Here is a 23,744-nt window from a genome sequence, read left to right on the forward strand (position 1 = left end):
TAGAATACATTAAAAAAAAAACCCTCAAAACTTAATAAAAAAATTAATTAGAAAATGAGTAAAAGATATCAAGAAGATATACAGATGGCAAACAACTCATGAAAATATGTCAATAACACTAGGTATTAGAGCAATGAAAATTGTTCCATGTTGTGGGCAGAAGATATCAGCATACAACTATCAGAATGGTTAAAATAAAAAAATAAAATAGTGACAACACCAAGTACTGGTGAAGATACAAAGAAACTGGATCATTCATACACTGTTAGTGGGATTGTAAAATGGTACCCCCACTCTGGAAAACAGTCTGAAAGTATCTTCCAAAATTAAACATATGACCACCATACTACCCAGCAATTGCTCTCCTGGGCAATTTTTCTCCCAGAGAAATGAAAATTCATATCCAAACCAAAACCTGTACAGGATATTATGACTATAGTTAATAATACAGTATTTGCATATTCGAAAAGTTGCTAGAAGAATAGAATTTAAAAGTTCTCATCACAAAAAAAATGTAACTATATGAGATGATGGATAGTAACTAAACTTACTGTGGTTATCATTTTCCAATATATGTATATATCAGATCATTATGTAATACACCTAAAACCTGTGATATGTCAATAATATTTCAATTTTAAAAGCCCCTATATTTATGTTCATACAAAGTTCATAGCAACTTTATTCATAACAGAAAAAATCTAGAAACAACACAGAAAGCCTTCAAAATCCCAGAGACCATTCATGTGAATGATTAAACAAACTGTTGTTCAGTTGCACTGTTCTGTCTGACTCTGTGTGACCCCATGGACTGGAGCATGCCAGGCTTTCCTGTCCTTCACCATCTCCTGGAATTTGCTCAAACTCATGCCCATCCATACGGTGATGCCATCCAACCATTTCATCCTCTTGTCCCCTTCTCCTTCTGACTTCAATCTTTCCCAGCATCATAGTCTTTCCTAATGAGTCAGCTGTCCATATAAGGTGGCCACAGTATTGGAGCTTCTGCATCAGCATCATTCCTTCCAATGAATGTTCAAGACTGATTTCCTTTAGGATTGACTGGTAGGATCTCCTTGCAGTCCAAGGAATTCTCAAGAGTCCTCTCCAACACCACAGTTCAAACGCATCAATTCTTTCTCACTCAGCTTTCTTTATGGTCCACCTCTCACATCCATACATGACTACTAAAGAAACCATAGTTTTGACTATGTGGACCTTTGTTGCAAGTAATGTCTCTGCTTTTTAATATGCTGTCTAGGTTGGGCATAGCTTTTCTTCCAAGGAGCAAGCATCTTTTAATTTCATGGCTGCAGTCACCATCTGCAAAGATTGTGTGTGTATGTGTGTGTGTGTGTGTGCACATGCGTGTGTGCACATGCGTGTGTGCACGTGTGCTTAGTCACTCAGCAGTGTCCAACTCCTTGGGACCCTATGGACTATAGCCTGCCAGGCTCCTCTGTCCATGGGGATTCTCCAGGCAAGAATACTGAAATGGGTTGCCATTCCATCCTCCAGGGGATCGTCCCAACCCAGGGATAGAACCCCGGGTCTCCCACATTGCAGGCAAATTCTTTACCATCTGAGCCACCAGGGAAGCAGTGATTTTGGAGCCCAAGAAAATAAAATCTCTCCCTGTTTCCATTGTTTCCCCCTCTATTTTCCATGAAGTGATGGGACCGGATGCCATGATCTTAGTTTTTTGAATGTTGAGTTTTAAGCCAGCATTTTCACTTTCCTCCTTCATCTTCAAGAGGCTCTTTAGGTCCTCTTCACTTTCTGCCATAACGGTGATGTCATCTGCATATCTGAGATCATTGATATTTCTCCCAGCAATCTTGATTCCAGCTTGTGCAATCTTGTGAAATCTTTTTTTTTTTAAGGCAAACAGTGCCACCTAGAATCTTTACTCAAATGGGAATCAGCACTTGGACAGAAATCACAGTTCAACAGCAAAAACTCTCTTGGAAGTGCTAAGTCACAGCCCCTCCCATGGCCATCTGCCCAATGGCAGTTATCACTGTCTGCTCTTCAGCTTCATGGCCCTGGCCCTACCTGCCCGGGCTGAGCCAGAACTCCTGACTGATCACAGGAGGGAGCAGGAGGGCCACAGGGGCTCGGCGTCTGTGCACCCAGGGGGCTGGTGGCCTCCTGGCTAAGCAGGCCCTGACTCCTCCCTGGCAGCCTCTGAGGTCTCAGCCTCCAGCAGTATCAGATCTGACCTGAGTTGAGCCTCCTGAGGAGGGTTGGGATGAGGGCTTCCAGAGGAGTGGAGGGAAGGAGGGCCAGGGCTGGGGGAAGGTGCCTTCCAACTCCCGGCCCCCACCCAGTGCAGAGGCCCAGGGGCCTGACTCTCCGGCTCCTGCGCCAGCATCCCCTCCCCAGGGGCACATTATATCTTCAGCCGTCTGGGTAGAATGGCCTCTTTGATGAATGAGAAGACAACCAGGATCCCTAAGCGTTGGCCCCGCTTGCCTTTGGTGAAGTAATTGGAGACCACGTCATCTCCTGGCTGCATGGTGGAGGGCAGGACGTTCTCCCCAGCCGAGAGCAACACAAAGAAAGCAAATGGGATTATCCACAGACAGAAAGTGAAATAGGCCAGGACCTCTGAGAAAGGATAGTATTCCTCTGCAAAGAACTGAAATGCTAGGTAATGATTCACCACCACTAGCCCGCACGACAGGATGAAGTTAGGCGAGGTCAGCATGATGAAGGGGAAGGTCTGGAGGAGGCCAAAGTAGACAAGGTTGGTGAAGAGGCCCACGCCAATCATGTAGGTGGGGAAGCACTCAAAAACGTAGAGGTCGATCAGCACAGCTGTGGAGAACCAGATCATGTATTTGATGATCCTGCTGGTTGCAACTGTGTATTCTTTGATCAACTCGGCCAGGTAATAAAGTCCGTTGGCTGTTTTTGATGCCTCAGCACAAACCTAACCTCTGGCCCATAAAAGGGAATTTCTTTCACTCATCCAATAAATATGCCAGGTGCTGGGCTGAGAGCTGAGCACACTACAAGACAGACAAGGTCCCTTCCCTGACCTAACTTTGAGTGGGGGGGAGGCGGGGCAGGGGTGGTTGAGTAGTAATGGAGTCCAATCTTGTGAAATCTTGATTCCAGTTCAACATTTTGCACGATGTACTCTGCATAGAAGTTAAATAAGCAGGGTGACAATATAGAGCCTTGTTGTACTTCTTTCCCAATTTGAAATCAGTCCATTGTTCCATGGCTGGTTCTAACTTGCTTCTTGACCTGTATAGATTTCTCAGGAGGCAGATAAGGTGGTCTGGTATTCCCATCTCTTTAAGAATTTTCCACAGTTTGTTGTGATCCATACAATCAAAGGATTTAGCATAGTCAGTGAAGCTGAAGTAGATGTTTTTCCTGGAATTCTCCTGCTTTTTCTATGATCATACAGACTTTGGCAATTTGATCTCTAGTTCCTCTGCTATTACTAAATCCAGCTTGAATATCTGGAAGTTCTCAGGTCATGTATTGTTGAAGGCTAGCTTGAAGGATTTTGAGCATTACCTACAGCATGTGAAATGAGTGCACTGGTGCAGTAGTTTGAATATTTTTTGGCATTGCCTTTCTTTGGGATTGGAATGAAAACTGACCTTTTCCAGTCCTGTGGCCACTGCTGAGTTTTCCAAGATTTGCTGGTGTATTGAGTGCAGGACTTTAACAGCATCATCTTTTAGGATTTGAAATAGCTCAGCTGGAATTCCATCACCACCACTAGCTTTGTTCATATTAATGCTTCTTAAGACCCACTTGACTTTACACTCCAGGATGTCTTGCTCCAGATGAGTGATCACACCATCATGTTATCAGGGGCATTAAGATCTTTTTTGTATAGTTCTTCTGGTTATTCTTGCCACCTCTTCTTAATATCTTCTGCTTTTTTAGGTCCATACCATTTCTGTCCTTTATTGTGCCCATCTTCACATGGAATGTTCCATTTATATCTCTAACTTTCTTGAAGAGATCTCTAGTCTGTTCCATTCTATTGTTTCCCCTCTATTTCTTTGCATTGATCACTTAGGAAGGCTTTCTTATCTCTCCTTACTATTCTTCAGAACTCTGCATTAAGATGGGTATATCTTTTCTTTTCTCCTTGCCTTTTGCTTCTCATCTTTTCTCAGCTCTTTATAAGGCCTCCTCAGACAACCATTTTAATTTTTGCATTTATTTTTCTTGGGGATGGTTTTGATCATCACCTCTTGGACAAGGTTATGGACCTCCATCCATAATTCTTCAGTTACTCTATCAGATTTAATTCTTTGAATCTATTTGTCACTTCCACTTTATAATCATAGGGATTTATTTAGTTCATACCTGAATGGTCTAGTGGTTTTCTCTACTTTCTTCAATTTAAGTCTAAATTTTGCAGTAAGGAGTTCATGATCTGAGACACTGTTAGCTCCTGGTCTTGTTTTTGCTGATGTATAGAGTTTCTCCATCTTCAGCTGCAAAGAATATAATCAATCTGATTTCAGTGTTGACTATCTGGTGATGTCCATGTGTAGAGTCATCTCTTGTGTTGTTGGAAGAGGATGTTTGCTATGACCAGTGTGTTCTCTTGGCAAAACTCTGTTAGCCTTTGCCCTGCATCATTTTGTACTCCAAAGCTAAATTTTCCTGTACTCCAGGGACCTCTTGACTTCCTCCTTTTGCATTCAGTCTCCTTTGATTAAAAGGGCATCTCTTTTTGGTGTTAGTTCTAGAAGGCCTTGTAGGTCTTCATAGAACCATTCACTTTCATCTTCTTCAGCATTAGTGGTTGGGGCATAGAGTTGGATTACTATGATTTTGAATGGTTGGCCTTGGAAGTGAACAGAGATCATTTGGTCATTTTTGAGATTACACCCAAATACTGCATTTCAGACTCTTTTGTTGACTGTGAGGGCTACTTGATTTCTTCTAAGAGATTTTTGCCCACAGTAGTAGGTATAATGGTCATCTAAATTAAACTGAATGTGGGTTTGATCCCTGGATCAGGAAGATCCCCTGGTGAAGGAAATGGCAATCCACTCCAATATTCTTGCTTGGGAAATATTCAAATAGAGAAATTTGGCAGGTTACAGTCCATGGCGTCTCAAAGAGTCAGAAATGAGTAGAGCATGGACACAGCAGCCACAGCAGAATTAAATTTGCCCATTCCCATCTGTTTTAGTTCACTGATTCCTAAAATCTCAAAGTTCACTCTTACCATCTCCTTTTTGACCACTTCCAATATACCTTGATTCATGGACCTAACATTCCAGGTTCCTATACAATATTGTTCTTATAGCATCAGACTTTACTTTCACCACCAAACACTTCCACAGCTGGGTGTTGTTTCTGATTTGGCTCAGACTCTTCATTCCTCCTGGAGCTATTTCTCCACTCTTCTCTGATAGCATAGTGGGCACCTACTGACCTTGGGAGTTCATCTTTCAGTGTCATATCTTTTTGCCTTTTCATACTGTTCATGGCAATCCATACCATGCAACACTGCTGCTGCTGCTGCTGCTAAGTCACTTCAGTCGTGTCCGACTCTGTGTGACCCCATAGACGGAAGCCCACCAGGCTCCCCCGTCCCTGGGATTCTCCAGGCAAGAACACTGGAGTGGGTTGCCATTTCCTTCTCCAACGTGTGAAAGTGAAGTCGCTCAGTCGTGTCCGACCTTTAGCGACCCCACGGACTGCAGCCTACCAGGCTCCTCCATCCATGGGATTTTCTAGGCAAGAGTACTGGAGTGGCTTGCCATTGCCTTCTCACCATGGAACACTACTGAGCAATAAAAAGGAATGAACTATTGATACACACAATGACTTGGATAAATCTCAGGGTGATTATTCTGAATGAAAAGCTAATGCCAAAAAGTATACACTGTTTTATTCCTTTTCTATAATATTCTTGAAATGACAGAACTATTGAGGTGGGAGACAGATTGTGATTGCCAGGGGATTGAGAAGGGTTGCAGGAAGGTGGGTATGGGAAGATGATATGTATTTTTTTAAAGAGGGATGTGAAAGATGGATGTAATGATGGAGTTGTTCTGTATCTTGACTTGGTGGTAGATACAAGAACCTGATGGCTTCCCAGGTAGTGTAGTGGTAAAGAGCTTGCCTGCCAATTCAGGAGATGAGGGAGACATGGGTTCACTCCCTCAGTGGGGAAGATCCCCTGGAGGAGAAAATGACAACCCACTCCAGTATTCTTGCCAGGATAATCCCATGTACGGAGGAGCCTGGTGGGCTACAATCCATGGGATAGCAAAGAGCTGGACAGGACTGAACAGCTGAGTGCACATACACACAAGAACCTACACATGTGATGAAATTGCATAGAAGTAAATAGACATGCACACATACAGCTGAGTCCAGGTAAAACTGGGATATCTGAATAAATTTGGGGGATTGTACCAATGTCAATATCAAGGTGATGATAGTGTACTGTATTAAACAGTTTTGCAAGATATTGCCATTGGAGGAAATATGGCAAAGGGTAAATGGGATCTCTATTATTTTTGTAACTTCCTGTGAATCTATGATTGTCTCAAAATTAAAGGTTCAATTAAAAAAAAAAACCTTCTGCTTAAAACAGTGAGTTCCAAAAGAATTCAATGATATATAATTTGTGTAAAAGTATCAGGCACATTTTATGTACCTAAACATTCAGAAAAAATTATAAAAAGTCATTCATTTAATCAATCATTTAACATGTATTTATTGAGGATCTACTACATGTCAAGCACCATTCCAAGATCTGGGTTATATTGCAATGGAAACAGTAAAAAATGGTCTCCACCTTCATAGAACTTATAATCCAGAGAAGGAGACTGACAGTAAACCAAAAAATAAATCATTGAAATTACAAATTTTGAGAAGTGCTCTGAAAGAACTAGAGTGTTGTGAAAGTGCAACACGAATGGATCTCCTTTTGATAGAATGAGTTTGAGAGTTGAAGGATGAGAAGGAAAAAGCTGTACTCTCTTATGAAGAAAGATGTGAATGGATGTTTGAGAGAGACTAAAGGTCAGTAAAGATAGAGGGAATAGCATATGTACCAGCCCTGAAGCAAGAGAAAATTTGTAGGGGGTTGGGAAAGAAAGATAGATAGTTGAAGCAGCGGACATCACCAGGGAGAGGAAATGATTGCAGTGCAGCTAATGTCAAGATTATGTAGTGCCCTATAGACAATGGTAAGGATTTGGGGTTTTATTCTGATCGAGATGGAAATCATTAGAGTTTTAAGGAAGGGAGTACTATGATCTGCTTCATATTTTAATCAGATTGCACACTCAGGTATGTGAACCAAATGAGGAAGAAAGTGAAAAAACCAATTAGAAGATTGTTGCAGTTATATAGTTAAAGAATGGTGGTTTAGCCTAGAGTGAAAAGGACTTAATCTGTTAGCTTTGGGGAGTGAAGAAATGGTCAATGTTATGGACATGTTAAGGATTTTTACTAATCTTTCAAATAAAAGAGATGGTGTTGAATGTAAAATTCTAGTAAGTCTCTCCAAATGGGACTTTCTAGCAGGTGGCTGGAAATCCAAGACATCAGCAGGGAGTAAAGATATAGATATGGGAGTCATTGTCATTGATGGTATGATTGAATGCATAGGAAGAGATGACATCACCAAGGGAGAAAGAGAGGCAAGAAAGAACAGAGAGGATCATGAGTATAAATTTTCTGTTTTTAATAAAAACTACTTTTAATTACAAAAGTAGTATAACCGTATCACAGGACATTTGGAAAGTAGAAAAGAAAAAGTATCTAACCATCTAAGTCAACCTTTTATCATTTGGAAGTATTTCTTCCTCTTAAGCTTTCATGTACATCTTTCTTAAAATTTTAATTGGAGAATAACTGCTTTACAATGTTGTGTTGATTTCTGCTGTACAATAATGTGAATTACCCATAATTACATATATATATAGGGGATATATATATTTATATATCCCCTAACTCTTGATCCTCCCTCCCAACCCCTCACCCCACCCCTCTAGGTCATCACAGAATGCCAGGCTGTGCTGGGTTCCCTGTGTTATATAGTAGCTTTCCACTAGCTATCTATTCTACACATAGCAATGTATACACGTCAGTGCTAATTTTTCAACTTGTCCCACCCTCTGCTTCCCCCACTGTGGCCGTAAGTCTGTTCTCTATGCCTGCATCTCTGTTCCTGCTCTGCAAATATATATATTTCTAGATTCCATATGTATGTGTTAGTATACAATATCTGTTTTTCTCTTTCTGACTTATTTCATTTTGTATAACAGGCTCTAGGTTCATCCACCTCAGTTCAACTGACTCACATTATTTCTTTATGTGGCTGAGTAATATTCCATTGTATATATGTACCACAACTTCTTTATCAATTCATTTGTCAATGTACATCTAGGTTGTTTCCGTGTCATGGTTATCGTATATAGTGCTGCAATGAACATTGGGGTACATGTGTCTTTTTGAATTATGGGTTTCTCAGGATATATGCCCAGTAGTGAGATTGCTGGGTAATATGGTACTTTTATTCCTAGTTTTTAAAGGAATGTCCATACTATTCTCCATAATGACTATATCAGTTTACATTACCACCAACAATGTAGGAGGGTTCCCTTTTCTCTACATTTTCTCCAGCATTTATTGTTTGTAGTTTTTTTGATGATGGCCATTCTGACTGGTGTGAGGTAGTAACCTCATTGTAGTTTTGATTTGCATTTCTTTAATAATGAGTGGTGTTGAGCATCATTTCATGTGTTTGTTGACCACCTGTCTATCTTCTTGGAACAAATATCTGTTTAGGTCTTCTGCCCATATTTGACTGGGTTATTTTCTTTTTTGCTATTGAGCTGAATGAGTTGCTTGTACATTTTAGAGATTAATCCTTTGTCAGTTGCTTCATTTGTAATTATTTCCTCCCATTTTGAGGGTTGTCTTTTCAACTTATTTATAGTTTCATTTGCTGTGCATCAGCTTTTAAATTTAATTAGGTTTCATTTGTTTACTTTTGGTTTTATTTCCATTACTCTAGGAGGTGGGTCAAAGAGCATCTTACTACAATTTATGTCACAGAGTGTTCTGCCTATGCTTTCCTCTAAGAGTTTTATAGTTTCTGGGCTTTCATTTAAGTATTTAATCCATTTTGAGTTTATTTTTGTACACAATGTTAGGAAGTGTTCTAGTTTCATTCTTTTACACCTAGCTGCCCAGTTTTCCCAGCACCACTTATTGAAGAGACTGTCTTTTCCCCATTGTATAGTCTTGCCTCCTTTGTCAAAGATAAGGTGCCCATAGGTGTGTGTCAGTACCATTTTGGCTTCTATAGCTTTGTAGTATAGTCTGAAGTCAGGAAGTTTGATTCCTCCAGCTCCATTTTTCTTTGTCAAGATTGCTTTGGCTATTCAGGATCTTTTGTGTTTCCCTACAAATTGTGAAATTTTTGTTCTAGTTCTGTGAAACTTGCCATTGGTAATTTGCTAGAGATTGCATTGAATCATGTACATCTTTTAACTAGTATGCATTTAATCTTAAATTGTATTTCCTCACTTAATAGTATGTTTCAAAATAGCCTACTATTGGAAGTGGGAGAAAAGTTTCCAGCAAAGCCTATAGAAATAGTAGTTAGCAGAGGAGAATAATTTAAGGGAGTAAGTTCCATTATGCTGTTATTGGTGACCTTGAAGAGGAAATACACGTGTGTGTAGAGATGACCAGTTTTTACTTTGGTGGCAAAGTGACAGAGAAGGACAAAATTTTGAAGTGGTAACTGGTTCCAGGAAGTGTATTTAGAGAAATAACTGAGTATGGTTATAGACAGAGCAAAGAAGCAGAAGACAGGGTGAAATTAAAGATGTTGTTGACAGGATATATTTAATGGAGCACAGTCTTTACAGAAGTAGGAGGGGTTGGGATTAAAAGCAGGGAATGAGACAAATTTTTCTTTAACATTTGAGAGAAGAGACTGGGTAGGGAAAGAAATTGAAGCAGTTTCCTGCTGGAAGATAACTAGAGAGTCTCAGTCAAGTATAAGATAAGGTCAAGGTTATTGCCTGAGAGTGAGAGAGAGACAAAAGTGGATCAGAGGCTTTGGGAATGAATAATGTTTGGACTGGTTAAAATAGGAGGTCAACAAGATTGCACAGCAGACCAATGGATAACTACTCATAGTATATCAGAATTAGGCAGGACCTCCAATATCATCAAGCCTGGTTCCTGATTAACACATGAGGGGTTGAGGCTCATTTCAAGAGACATGTGCCAGGAATTCCCTGGAGGTACAGTGGTTAGGACTCTGCGCTCTCACTGAAAAGGGCACAGGTTCAGTCCCTGGTTGGGGAACGAAGATCCCACAAGCCACTTAGTGTGGCAAAAAAAAGGAAAAGTGTGCTAATCTTACAACTGGCAAGAGCTAGAGCTGGCATGAGAGCCTAGGCCTACTGAAACCCTGGTCCAGCCCAGGATAGCAAGCTTAATGATTTCTTTCTGATCTATCCCATGGAAGGGACTTTCCCCTATTTAGCTAGAGACAGAACAGGGCAAAACCAGCAGCAACTTTATTCCAGCTGCCAGCACTCTCCCAAATCTGCATGTTGGCTACCTTGCTCTCTGAGACTCATCTTCATGGACAATCTCTGGTCTAGCATATTGGAAAGCCAAGCACAGGCTTTCAAAAAAGGGTTGGATGGTTTTTACCTTAATCAGTAAGACAATCCTCCTCAAAAGAGCTTCTTTCCTTTTCATCAGAATGAAATAGAGACTAGCTAAAGTTGAAAACAACCTAGAATGACCAACACTAGGGACAATGTTTGACAAATGAGGAACCATCAACAGTAAGGAATACTGTGGAGTCATTAAAACAATCATTGTGAAGACTATAGAAATGAAATATGCTTGCAGTACAATGGTAAGAGAAAACATAGAATTCAAAATGGTATGTATACCATAATTGCAATATGTAAAAGTCATTTATGCTCACCGAAGGTAATATTCAGAAAGGGAAATTGTTCACATGATGGAAATGTTATAACTTTTAAATGTTCTTTATTTTTCTTATAACATCTATTCAAATGAACGTTGCATAAATAAAAAAGTAACTACTAAGTTACTAGAAAAGAAATATTTATTTTCATAGTTACTGAAAATAAATGTTTTCTATTGTTCAGTTCAGTTCAGTCACTCAGTCGTGTCCGACTCTTTGCGACCCCATGAATCACAGCACGCCAGGCCTCCCTGTCCATCACCAACTCCCAGAGTTCACTCAAACTCATGTCCATCGAGTCGGTGATGCCATCCAGCCATCTCATTCTCTGTCGTCCCCGTCTCCTCCCACCCCCAATCCCTCCTAGCATCAGACTCTTTTCCAGTGAGTCAACTCGTCACATGAGGTGGCCAAAGTATTGCAGTTTCAGCTTTAGCATCAGTCCTTCCAATGAACACCCAGGATCAATCTCCTTTAGAATGGGCTGGTTGGATCTCCTTGCAGTCCAAGGGACTCTCAAGAGTCTTCTCCAGCACCACAGTTCAAAAGCATCAATTCTTCGGTGATCAGCTTTCTTCACAGTCCAACTCTCATATCCATACATGACCACGGGAAAAACCATAGCCTTGACTAGACGGACCTTGGTTGGCAAAGTAATGTCTCTGCTTTTTAATATGCTATCTAGGTTGGTCATAACTTTCCTTCCAAGGAGTAAGCGTCTTCTAATTTCATGGCTGCAATCAGCATCTGCAGTGATTTTGGAGCCCAAAAAAATAAAGTCTGACACTGTTTCCACTGTTTCCCCATCTATTTCCCATGAAGTGATGGGACCAGAAGCCATGATCTTTGTTTTCTGAATGTTGAGCTTCAAGGAAAACTTTTCACTCTCCTCTTTCACTTTCATCAAGAGGCTCTTTAGTTCCTCTTCACTTTCTGCCATAAGGGTGGTGTCATCTGCATATCTGTTATTGATATTTCTCCCAGCAATCTTGATTCCAGCTTATGCTTCTTCCAGCCCAGCGTTCCTCATGATGTACTCTGCATATAAGTTAAATAAGCAGGGTGACAATATACAACCTTGATGTACTCCTTTTCCTTTTTGGAACCAGTCTGTTGTTCCATGTCCAGTTCTAACTGTTGCTTCCTGACCTGCCTACAGGTTTCTCAAGAAATAAGTTTAAATTGAGACACTGAGTGGAACCTAATCCATTGAAATGCGCAACTTCTTCAGCACAGTAAGCAGAGGCATTCAGTAGCAATAAATCTGACTGTCTCAGGCACATTTTCTTGGGTACCTCTCCTTTAATGACATCCCTTCTTTTTCCATTTTCCTTCTCCGGGATTAGAAGCAGATGGTAGGACCTTGTGGAACTGAAAGAGCAGCTCAGGGAGAGAAGAGATTCTAATATTAAGCTCCCAGGTGTTAGGTCATCACTTGTTTCATTATGTTTTGCTTTAACATTACTTTTAACTTAGTTTAGAAACTGTACTTCATAAAAGGAAAAAAAAAATATTTTTATCTGTAATCGCAACATCAAACAATTGTTTCTGGAGATACATTTTTATAGAGTTACAATGAAAATGTCTATACAATTATGTGCTTTTTTTTTTGCCTCAATCTATTGCATTTAAGCCTTTCTATGATTATTGCAGTCCTTTTTTTTTTTTTTTTTTGAACAGAGGAAAATTTATGCGTCGAACCTGGACTGGTCACTTATGATAATATACATGCTACAATTCCATTCTCTCCAATCATTCCACCTTCACCCTCTCCCACAGAGTCCCAAAGACTGTTCTAAATGCCTATGTCTCTTTTGCAGTCTCTTATACAGGGTTCAGGTTACCATTTTTCTAAATTCCATATATATGCGTTAATATACGGTATTGATGTTCTTCTTTCTGGCTTACTTCACTCTGTATAATTGGCTCCAATTTCATCCACCTCATTAAAACTGATTCAAATGCAGTCCTTAGAATTTTGATTTTTATTGTCCACATAATATTTCATTCAATCTATGTGTCTTTTTAAATGTATTTTAAATCATTTAACTACTCTGATTTTATTGGACATTTAGCAGGGTCAGGAGAGCCTGGTGGGCTTCCGTCTATGGGGTCACACAGAGTCGTACATGACTGAAGTGACTTAGCAGCAGCAGCAGCTATTACCAGTGGGGAAGGCAATGGCAACTCACTCCAGTACTCTTGCCTGGAAAATCCCATGGACGGAGGAGCCTGGTAGGCTGCAGTCCATGGGGTCGCTAAGAGTCCGACACAACTGAGCGACTTCACTTTCACTTTTCACCTCCACGCATTGGAGAAGGAAATGGCAACCCACTCCAGTGTTCTTGCTAGGAGAATCCCAGGGACGGGGGAGCCGGGTGGGCTGCCGTCTATGGGGTTGCACAGAGTCGGACACAAATGAAGCGACTTAGCAGCAGCAGCAGCAGCTATTACCAGCATTTTTAGATTATACATAATGGCATGTAAAATGTGTTTGTATCTACATAGTTTTTTCCTAGTTTTGAATGATTACTTTAATGACAAATTGCCAGAAGTGGAATTATTATGTGAAAGAAAACGAGTATTTTTTATGACTTCTGATATGTATTGCCAAATTACCTTTCAAAAGAACTATCCTAATTTATCCTGCTGAAAACAGTTTGAAGATATCTTTCCATCCTCTCCCTCCAAGCCAAACCAGCATTGTGCTTGATAATATTTGCAACTTTAATAAGTATAAAATGGTTACCATTCTTTAGTACTAGCATGGTTGAAGGTGTTAAATCACACCATCTAAGAGGAAGGAATCTTAGATTCGGGATTAGATCTTGGTGGCTCTATGATCGTAGTCCAGTGCTCCCCCACTCCCCTATTTTTGTGTATGTATGACTTGTCTGTTTCATGCCTTTTCCAGCTGCCTAGTGGTGTGGGCTGTTGCTGGAGAGGGATGAGTGGGAAAGGGGCAACTAAAAAAGCATTTAGGTTATCCAAAGCCATTGCTCTTCCACATTACCCAAGGGATGCCAAGATGCCAGTTATCTCCAATTTGGTCAATGAAGGGGTGAAAAAAAAGGCAAGTTGATGAGTACTGCTGAAGAATGGAGAAAAGCACCAATGAAAAACTGGCTTGTTTTCAATTTCTGGACCCCTACTCATTTTCAGGCATACATAAAACCCAAAGGTGTACAGGCACTTAAGAGAAAATCAGTTACACAATATGTGAACGGCCAGAAAAATTGGCAGAATTCTTCACAATCCTCCCTAATGTGTTCCTGAAGTTTCCCAGTGGGCCTGCTCATGGGGATTGTATTTACTTGTACTTTGTTGCCAGGCGAGAATCAAGGTGTTATATTTCAACCAGATGTCCTGAGTTGGGCTCTGCAAGATAGAGTAGCAAAGGGAGACATGTGTTTTCCTTTACAAAGACCTTCTCAGGCCATCACCAGCTGCTTTCAGTCTCATGGGTGGATCTCTCTGCTTGTCAGATTTTCTAGCTCCCGAAGCTTTGGAAAAGCCACCCTGGGTTTATCTAATCCACCTTGGGCATTGCTAATTCTCTTTTAAGTGTCAAGTTACACTTCCAAGAGTTTTCTTAGGCCACCCCCTTGGCTGCCTCCTGACCTGGGCCCCCAGAGTTATGGAGCTTGCTGACCTTAAAACAGTCTGATTGCAACAGTTCTTTCTAGTGTCAAGAAAATTTGTGAAAGACTTTAAATGGACAAAAAATATTATTGGATATCCTGATTTGCGCACTGTTCTGTGTTATGTGCCTTTCATTGGCTTTGAGCTTTTTAACAAGTCTATAGATTGTGAAAAACTAAAGGTAATGCAAAATATTCTTATACATAGAAATGCAAATGAATTTTGCCTGTTGTAATGCAACTGGTTATTGTCCCATGGGTATTGACCAGTTTTGCATCTATTTGAAAATTCAGTGCAACATTCCTAATTACCTATGGGAGTCTCTGTCCTTTGAATTCTCCTTTGAACTGGTTGAAACACCTTACTGCATCCCTCATTAATGAGTTAAATACAATTTTTAACATGTGTTCCTTTTATATTTGTATGAGAATCATGATTTTACCTTTTAAAAAATTATCTTTTAACACTATCTTGCCTTTCCACAGGGCCTTGCAGGACCCAATGGGTTGTTTTGTCTGAACTAAACACATTCAGCTCTGTTTACCATGATATTTTCAACTTAGCTTTTCTTTTTAAGGAGAAGAATTCAAAACAGCAACTATATTAGTTATAACTTTAACCAATGCTAACTCCAGCCAGCACTTCTCAGAATTCTGTTCTCCGGCTTCCCCAAAAGACATTTTTGGAAGAAGCAATTTTCTTTGATGGTAATTTTTTGGCCCTATCAGAATCTGCAGAAAGAAGTTCCTTGGGCTTTTCCAGAATAGGTCTGATCACCCCCTCAGATGTAGGGGCTTCTCATAAATCAAGTGGTACTTTGTAGTAGGTTTTGATCTTTCCAAAAGGGCAATTTTGTGACAAAAACCATTTATACTAGAAACTTCTCATTTCTCTCTCAAATTTCAAAATTTGAAGAATGTATTTAAGGGACAATTGACAACTGCTTCTTCAAAATATAAATGTTGCTAATTAAATAATAAAGATAGTCTCATAAAGCCTCTTTTGGTGGCCGGATTCTGAAATAGGCAAGGTAAGATTAGCATTTGCTTTCAGCTGGTTGAAAACAGGGATGAGAAAATGGAGGAATACCTCAAAACAAAGTACAAACCAGGAAAATTATTGGGTATTTGTAGGGAATAAGACTAAGAATCAGAAGCAAGTCCAGTGATTTCTAGTCAATTTCCTATTTCATTCTTTTGGTTCAAAAGAAGTAAAATATAACTAATTTATGTGTTTCAAAAATGTTTTAAGATTTAAGATATAGATACATAAACTAGTGGCTTGAGGAGAAAGGAAGGAGGGGCAATTGGTTCTAGTCCAGTTAATTCATTAACTTGATGGGCATGATTGTTGGGTTTTGAGGCTTCAGTTTCTTCTGAAAAAAGGATGGGTTGGACTAGGTGGTCTCCAAAAGGTGTTCTAGCTCTGATCTCTTGAGTCAGCTGTAGAAGCTAAGGAAAGAAAATGGCTGTGACTTTAGAAACTCTGGGGGTTAAACAAAGTGAAGCTCTGCTAAACTAAGGGTGTCACACTTATTCTTGCAAGGCTAAGGTCTTTGGGCCTGAAATCAAGTCCCCCCTGAAACCAAATTCCTCTGTTGAGTTTATGATTAACCTCTCTTTCCAAAACTTTTTATTCCCTTTCTTGCCCTCCCTTGTACCCCTCAGGATTGATAAGTATCAATGAAAAGAGGGAATGAAACCAAAAAGGGCTTCTCTGGTGGCTCAAACAGTAAAAAAATCTGCCTGCAATGCAAGAAACCCAGGTTCAGTCTCTGAATTGGGAAGATAAGGGAATGGCAACCCACTCCAGTATTCTTGCCTGGGAAATCCCATGGACAAAAGAGCCTGGCATGCTACAATCCGTGGGATCACCAAAAAGGACCCTGCAGCACCTTCTCAAGTACAAAAGACCCTCCACGTTCCCTGTTTTTCTTGTTTGTAGAAATAAGGCTTTAGTCTCCTAGGCCTTCTCTGAGTTCCAAAGATCAGGCGCATGCAGTTATTAATTAAGGATGTGAGACAATGCAGAAATAAAGGAAAAGCAGTTAAGCAAGAAAAGTAATAATAATAGTTCAGTGATAAAATAGAAACCTAGTTTTTCCTCAAGGGAGGAACATAACAACTTTACACATATCTTTGTGTTGTTTAGCAGAAACTAAGATCCTTCACCCAAATGGTGGCTATGAAACAGGAAGGAAGGGGTGAAGACACAACTTTTATAGGAATGATATAGCCTTTGAGGATATGACATAAATTGGTTAGAACCAACTAGGTCCAAGATGGTAGAAGATTCTTGACTTCCAGTGGACCTGGAACTTCATTATAAGCTCACTGTAATACATTATCATCTATATGTATGGCTGATTCCCTTTGCTGTTCACCTGAAACTATCAAAACATTGTTTGTTAATTGGCTATACTCCAATACAAAATAAAAAGTTACCAAAAAATACATTAACATCTAAATGACACATCCACCAGCACCATGACAGTTCTGAGGTTAACCATAATAGGATAAAAAGTGGGTTGTGGCCTAATTCCTAGAAATCTCTGCCCCTTCCCCAAAATAGTTGGAATAACCCTCCAGTCATTAGACTATGAAATTACCCAGCCTGTATAAACCAACCACGCCATATTTTTGGGCCTCTCACAGTCTCAGATGGCCCACACTCTGTCTGTGGAAAGTGTTTCTAAATAAATCCACTCCTTACCTATCACTTTGTCTCTCACTGAATTCTTTCTGTGATGAGACATCAAGAACCTGAACTTAAGTCTGAGAACATGTGTGTGATCTAAATTAAAAGACCATGGGTTTGGAACTTCCCTGGGAGTCCAGTGGTTGGGACTCTGCACTTGTAATGCAGGGGGCACAGATTCAACCCCTGATTGGGGAACTAAGATGCCACACAGTGAGGCAAAAAAAAAGATCTTAGATTTGAGTCCCAATTTGGGTTTTAGCTGGGTTTAAGTCACAGCACATGGGTTCAAGTCCCAAGTTGAGTTGGACAGTTTCAGGTACATGCTGACAACAGTTACCTCAGTTGATTAAGATTCCTGAACATCCTGTTACCTCACTACCAACCAATCAAAAGAAAGTCATGTACACTGCAGCCCTTATCAGAGATGTTGCCTTTAAAGATCCTTACCTGAAAAGCCTACTGGGGAGTTCAAGTCTTTTGAGCATGAGCTTGGTGCTTTTGTGCATGAGCTTGGTGTCCTGCACATAAAAGTAGTAAATGTGGTACTTTCCTTCACTGCAACCCAGTCTCGCAAAATTGGCTTTGCTGTGTAGTGGGTGAGTGGACTCAAGTTCAGTTTAGTAACACACACACAAGTGCCCAAGTTCTGTCGGGCAATAGTGAAACTTAAGCCACTTCTCTGGGCTGCCACCTCATTTCCTCTCAGAGAGCAATCTCTTTTCCCAAGCAATTTGACACATTCATAAGGACAGCTCCTTTCCCTTAAGCATGGGCTTGGGGTCTCAACTCCATTTTCTATGGATCCCACTCTCTATTGCCAGGTTAAACTTAACTTCCAGACTCCTCACAAAAGAGTAAGTTTATGGAAGCTTATTCTTCATGGCCATTGTTTATAAAGCACATTTCTGTCAAGCAAAACCTATACTCCTAGAGTTAATTGGAAATAGGTTCCCATAAGAAAAATAAAATTTCTACATTAACTGAGTTGAACTTGTAGGAACAGAAGGGTTAAGTTGGTGATCAGGACTGCCACAGGCCTGTGGCCTGCTGGATTGGGCCTCCTGAGCATTCATTCCTTAGTTTCCTCAGCTCATGGAAATTCTGTGATCTATGTGTGCCTACAGACAATACTCAATATCTCTTTGAAAAATGGAGAAATAAATGAATGAAGTTAAAAATAGGAAAATGAAAGAATCAATACAATGCCTTCTGGGAAGTTTTCACTGAGGATATTCCTTTCAATAATGCTTTGAAAATCCCCTCTGCCACCACACATACTACTATTTCTCCTTGGCTTTATCTCATATAATCTCCTGGGTCTATATTTTCTTCTACTAGAATCTTATTTAGTTTTGCTATTTTCAAGATCTAATTTGATTTGGCTTTGGTATTATCCTTTCCCATTAGACTGTACGATCATATTGGGGTGAAGAAAGTGTACCATCAACTAACATCTAATAGATTCCAGCTTGAAAATTACAGAAAACCCCTTATTTCTTGGGTTCCTATGTATGCAAAATAAGTTATTCATCATGGCACAACGGATGTGCCATGGCACATGGGTTTTTCAATTAGGATAGACCTAGATTTGAATCTTAGCACTACCATTTACTAGCTGGGGGGTATTAGGCACATTACTTCACTTTTCTTTGGACCGTTTCTTTTAACATGTAGAAAAATGAGCAATTTCCCTCAAGAAGTTGTTCTGTAATTGAGCAGGACACTATGCAGGCTTCCTGGAACAGACACCTCCCCAGTATCCTCTGCTTTCACTCTTCTCTAGATAAAAATATTTGATGCTCATTTCCTGAGTTGTTTTACAGATGTTAAGACCCATGCACCTAGTGGAAGATGTTAACTACTTAATGACAATTGCCCCCAGGCCTACTGGATCCTAAGGATTTATAATAACTCCTATGACACAGCCTGGTTAACTCACTATTAACCAATCAGAGAATTGTGCACAAGCTGTTCACATATCTGGGATGCCCCTCCCTCCCTCATGTTGCCTTTAAAAATGCTTTGCTGAAACCCATTGGGGAGTTTGGCTGTTTCAAACATAAGCTGCCTTGGATTCCTTGCCTGGTTCGATGCAATAAACACCACATTTTCCTTCACCACAATGTGATGCCAATAGGTAGGCTTTATTGAGCATGGGTGAGCAGACCCAAGTTTGGTTCAGTAAAATTCCTGAAGATTAAATGAGATAAATAAATCTAACTTTGTCTAGCTTAGTGCCTCGCTCATGGTAGGTACTCAATACAAGGTAGCTATTATCTTAATATCCTAACATTTGTGTAGCACATTCCATCTTACAAAGCATTCTGCCATACCTCCTTGTACTCACTTCATACATATAAAACACACACACACAAGTATCTATCAAACATTGATGCCCTAAGACTCAAGTTCAGCCAGAGCTTATCTTCAGGCACTGATGTTACAGAGCTCTGCTCACTGCGCGACAGGTCAATGAACCTGAGAGACAAGGTGCTGAGGCAAGGAAAACAACTTTATTCGGAAAACCTGCTTACTGAGAAAATGGCAGACTAATATCTCAAAAAACCATTTTGTCAGGGTCTGGATGCCAGGTTCTTTTATAGAGCCAGAGAGAGAGTGAAAAACAATGAGGAACTGAAGTCAAAAGGCAGAATAGAGAGGGAGAGGCAGTGAAGAAATAAAGTTAAAACGGTCATCAGTGTGCATGTAAAGTCACAGCAGTTGTGTCTGACTCGGCTACCCTATGGACGGTAGCTCTCCAAGTGCCTCTGTCCATGGGATTCTCCAGGCAAGAATACTGGAGTGGGTTCCCATTTCTTTTTTCAAGGGGATTGAACCTATATCTCTTAAGTCTTGTGCATTGGTGGGTGTGTTCTTTATCACTAGTACCACCTGGGAAGCCCCCAAAAAAGGGTCTTAAGTCTTGCAAAACATTTCAGGGAAGGGCCAGCCTTTGGAAAGGGGTGTGTTAATCTCTTCTTTTTTTGAAGTCATTCACAGGTGCACTGGATCAGGTTATCTCATTATGAGCTGAACAAAGGAACTTTAGTTTAACAGTAGGCAGAGAGGCAGGGTCCTTTGAGGCAGGCCATTATGTATGATTATAATAACAAAGCAATGAAAAACAAGTCAAAGAAACAGTTTCTAATATGGAGTCAGAATTGGGTCTTTTCTGCAACACTGACTATTCACCTTGGATGTAAGCTTCCATGCATCCTGTCCTTCCATAAACCAGACTATTTACCCAAAGATTTCTTTCCTGGACTTCTACTGAGTAAATACTAAGAAGGTAAGTTGTTGTTGTTTTAGTCGCTAGTCAGTTCAGTTCAGTTCAGTTCAGTCATTCAGTCATGTTCGACTCTTTGCCACCCCGTGGACTGCAGTACACCGGGCTTCCGTGTCCATCACCAACTCCTGGAGCTTGCTCAAACTCATGTCCATAGAGTCAGTGATACCATCCAACCACCTCATCCTCTGTCATCTCCTTCTCCTCCTGCCTTCAATCTTTCCCTGCATCAGGGTCTTTTCAAATGAGTCAGTTCTTTGCATCAGGTGGCCAAAGTATCAGTTTCAGCTTCAGCATCAGTCCTTCCGATGAATATTCAGGACTGATTTCCTTTAGGATGGACTGGTTGGACCTCCTTGCAGTCCAAGGGACTCTCAAGAGTCTTCTTCTCCAACACCACAGTTCAAAAACATCAATTCTTTGGTGCTCAGCTCTCTTTATAGACCAACTCTCACATCCATACATGACTACTGGAAAAACCATAGCTTTGACTAGATGGACATTTGTTGACAAAGTAATGTCTCTTGCTTTTTAACATGCTGTCTAGGTTGGTCATAGCTTTTCTTGCAAGGAGCAAGCGTCTTTTAATTTCATGGCTGCAGTCACCATCTGTAGTGATTTTGGAGCCCAAGAAAACAAAATCTGTCACTGTTCCCATTGTTTCTCCATCTATGTGCCATGGAGTGATGGGACCAGATGCCATGATCTTAGTTTTTTGAATGTTGAGTTTTAAGCCAACTTTTTCACTCTTCTTTTTCGTTGCTAAGTCATGTCCAACTCTTTTGTGACCTCATGGACACAAAGTCTGCCAGTTTCCTCAGTCCATGGGATTCTCCAGGCAAGAATATTGGAGTGGGTTGCCATTTCCTTCTCCAGGGGGTCTTCCTGACGCAGGTATTAAATCCACATCCCCTGCATTTGTGAGTTCTCTACCACTGAGTGGATTCTTTACCTGGGAAGCTCAAGCAGGTTAGAGGGGTGAGTAAATTCTAACAATAAGCTGTTTCCTTAGCATTTCTTAGTTCAGGGATACATTTGCTAGTTTTCCTGAGTTATTTAGAGGAAAGATTTTGAGTTGGGGTAATTTGTATATTTGTTCAACTTTTGCAGACCCTGAAACTCTTAAGACACGCATGCGTGCTAACTCACTCAAGTTGTGTCTGACCCTTTGCAACCCTATAGACTGGAGCCCACCAGGCTCCTCTGTCCGTGGGATTCTCCAGGCAAAATTACTGGAGTTGGTTGCCATTTCCTTCTCCAGAAGATCTTTCTGACAGAGAGATCAAACCCATGTCTCTTACGTCTCCCACACTGCAGGGAGATTCTTTGCCGTCTGAGCCACCAGGGAAGCCCCTTAAGACATGGCACTTCCCCAAACCAAGGAATGTACCAGTGAGTCTGACCTAGCACAGAGGTGTAGTGGGAAGAGGCATAAGGCCATTTAAAGGCACTTTGCTGTTAAATTGCATTTGTGAAAAAGAGTGATTATTTTTCAAAACAATAATTGTAAGGCAGACAAAAAATGATGCCTGCCATTTCAGTAAACAATGAATGTTGCCTGCCATCAAGCCATCAGCCAATGCAGCCAATCCCTGCCCCAAGGGTGTACCCTGAGAGGAATTCAAAATGGAGATAAACTGGATACTGGCCCTAGATAGTTAAAGATGCATATCAAAGGAATAATTTCAATGAGCCCAGACTCTTACCTCTTCCCAGACATAGAAAAGCACTAAAATCATTAACTTTAGATGTCTGGTTTGTGCAATTAGCAGTCATCCTTTGATATTCCACTACATGTTTTGTTTTATTTTTCAAACACCTGTTTTGAAAAACACCCATTTTTCAAAAACCACTATACATCCTGGCTCCTCCCTTACCTCTTTGGAAAAGTTCCTCAGAGTTCTCTGAGAGGCTGTCTATAGTGCTCAGTAAGTTCCCAAAATAAAACATAACTCACAACTTTTAGATTGTATTTTTTTTTTCAGTTGATAGTAGACTGTACTAATTGTAGCTTGTATTAATTGTTTTTTCTACTGATGTATCCTTAGCACTTAGAATGGTGCCTGGCACATAGCAGGCACTCAGTGAGTATTTGTTGAATGAATATGATAGTTCAACCACTGAAAGCCAACAGTATTCCCTCAATATAATCTAGTGGGTAGGAGGGTGGGTTGGGGGGAGTTGGGGCAAGTTTGGAAAGTTATTATAGCTTGAGAGTCTTCCAAGTCCTGTCACAGACTGTTTATCACAGAGCCAAGATTTGATCCCCCAAATGCCTGACTCTCCGGGCCTGAGCCCAGATCTGATTTAAGGATCTAGTCTAGTCTAGTGTTAGTCACTCAATCATGTTTGACTCTTTGTGACCACATGGACTGTTGCCCACCAGGCTCCTCTGTCCATGAAATTCTCCAGGCAAGAATACTGGAGTGGGTTGCCATTTCCATCCCCTGGGTTGGGATCTTCCCAACCCAGGAATCAAACCCAGATCTCCTGCATGGCCAGCAGATTCTTTATCATCTGAGTCACCAGGAGGCTCTGTTTAAGGATCTGAATTCCCCTAATCTCATTCCTCAGGAAACATATATTATGGGCAGTCAATAAACTCTGGCCAGATCAACTAGGCAAACCTAAGTGTGATGAACAAATATGAAAGTTTAGTAAGAGTAAGAACCTAGGCTAAAAGTCATGTACCCTGACTATATGATCTTAGAAAAGTCATTCTATCTCTACCGGCTTCAGTTTCCTCCCCTCTTAAATAAGGGCTTCTCAGGTGGTGCTAGTGCAAAAGAATCCACCTGCCAATACAGGAGACACAAGAGATGTGGGTTCGATCCCTGGGTCAGGAAGATCCTCTGAAGTAGGAAATGGCAACCCACTCCAGCATTCTTGCCTGGAAAATTCCATGGGCAGAAAAACCTGGTGGGCTACAATCCATGGGGTCACAAAGAGTCAGACACAACTGAGCATGCACACACACATCTCTTAAATAAGGGCAAATGGTCACTCCATTCACCACAAAGAGTTGTTTGGAAGAGGTGACAACCTGTAAAGACACAACCAAAGATTTCCTTAAAGCCATACTCTGCCAAAAACTGAATTTGTGATCTCACTATGGTGGTCCTGAAGGGCCATGTATTAGTA

At 40.6% G+C, this 23,744-nt stretch overlaps 1 protein-coding gene across 1 annotated transcript; it reads right to left on the bottom strand.

Moving 5' to 3' along the window:
* Positions 1 to 2,275: 2,275 nt before the first annotated feature.
* LOC129563913 (protein TEX261) lies at positions 2,276 to 13,743 on the bottom strand. Its single transcript, XM_055437601.2, has 2 exons — positions 13,725 to 13,743; positions 2,276 to 2,910 (listed from the first exon to the last, which is right to left on the bottom strand). The coding sequence occupies exons 1-2, from the start codon at positions 13,741 to 13,743 to the stop codon at positions 2,393 to 2,395; spliced, it is 537 nt and encodes a 178-aa protein (XP_055293576.2). The 3' UTR covers positions 2,276 to 2,392.
* Between the last annotated feature and the right edge of the window lie 10,001 nt (positions 13,744 to 23,744).

This window comes from Moschus berezovskii, chromosome X (genome assembly GCF_049115385.1).
Source record: "Moschus berezovskii isolate FMDL1 chromosome X, NW_MosBer_1.0, whole genome shotgun sequence".
Taxonomy (NCBI): domain Eukaryota; kingdom Metazoa; phylum Chordata; class Mammalia; order Artiodactyla; family Moschidae; genus Moschus; species Moschus berezovskii.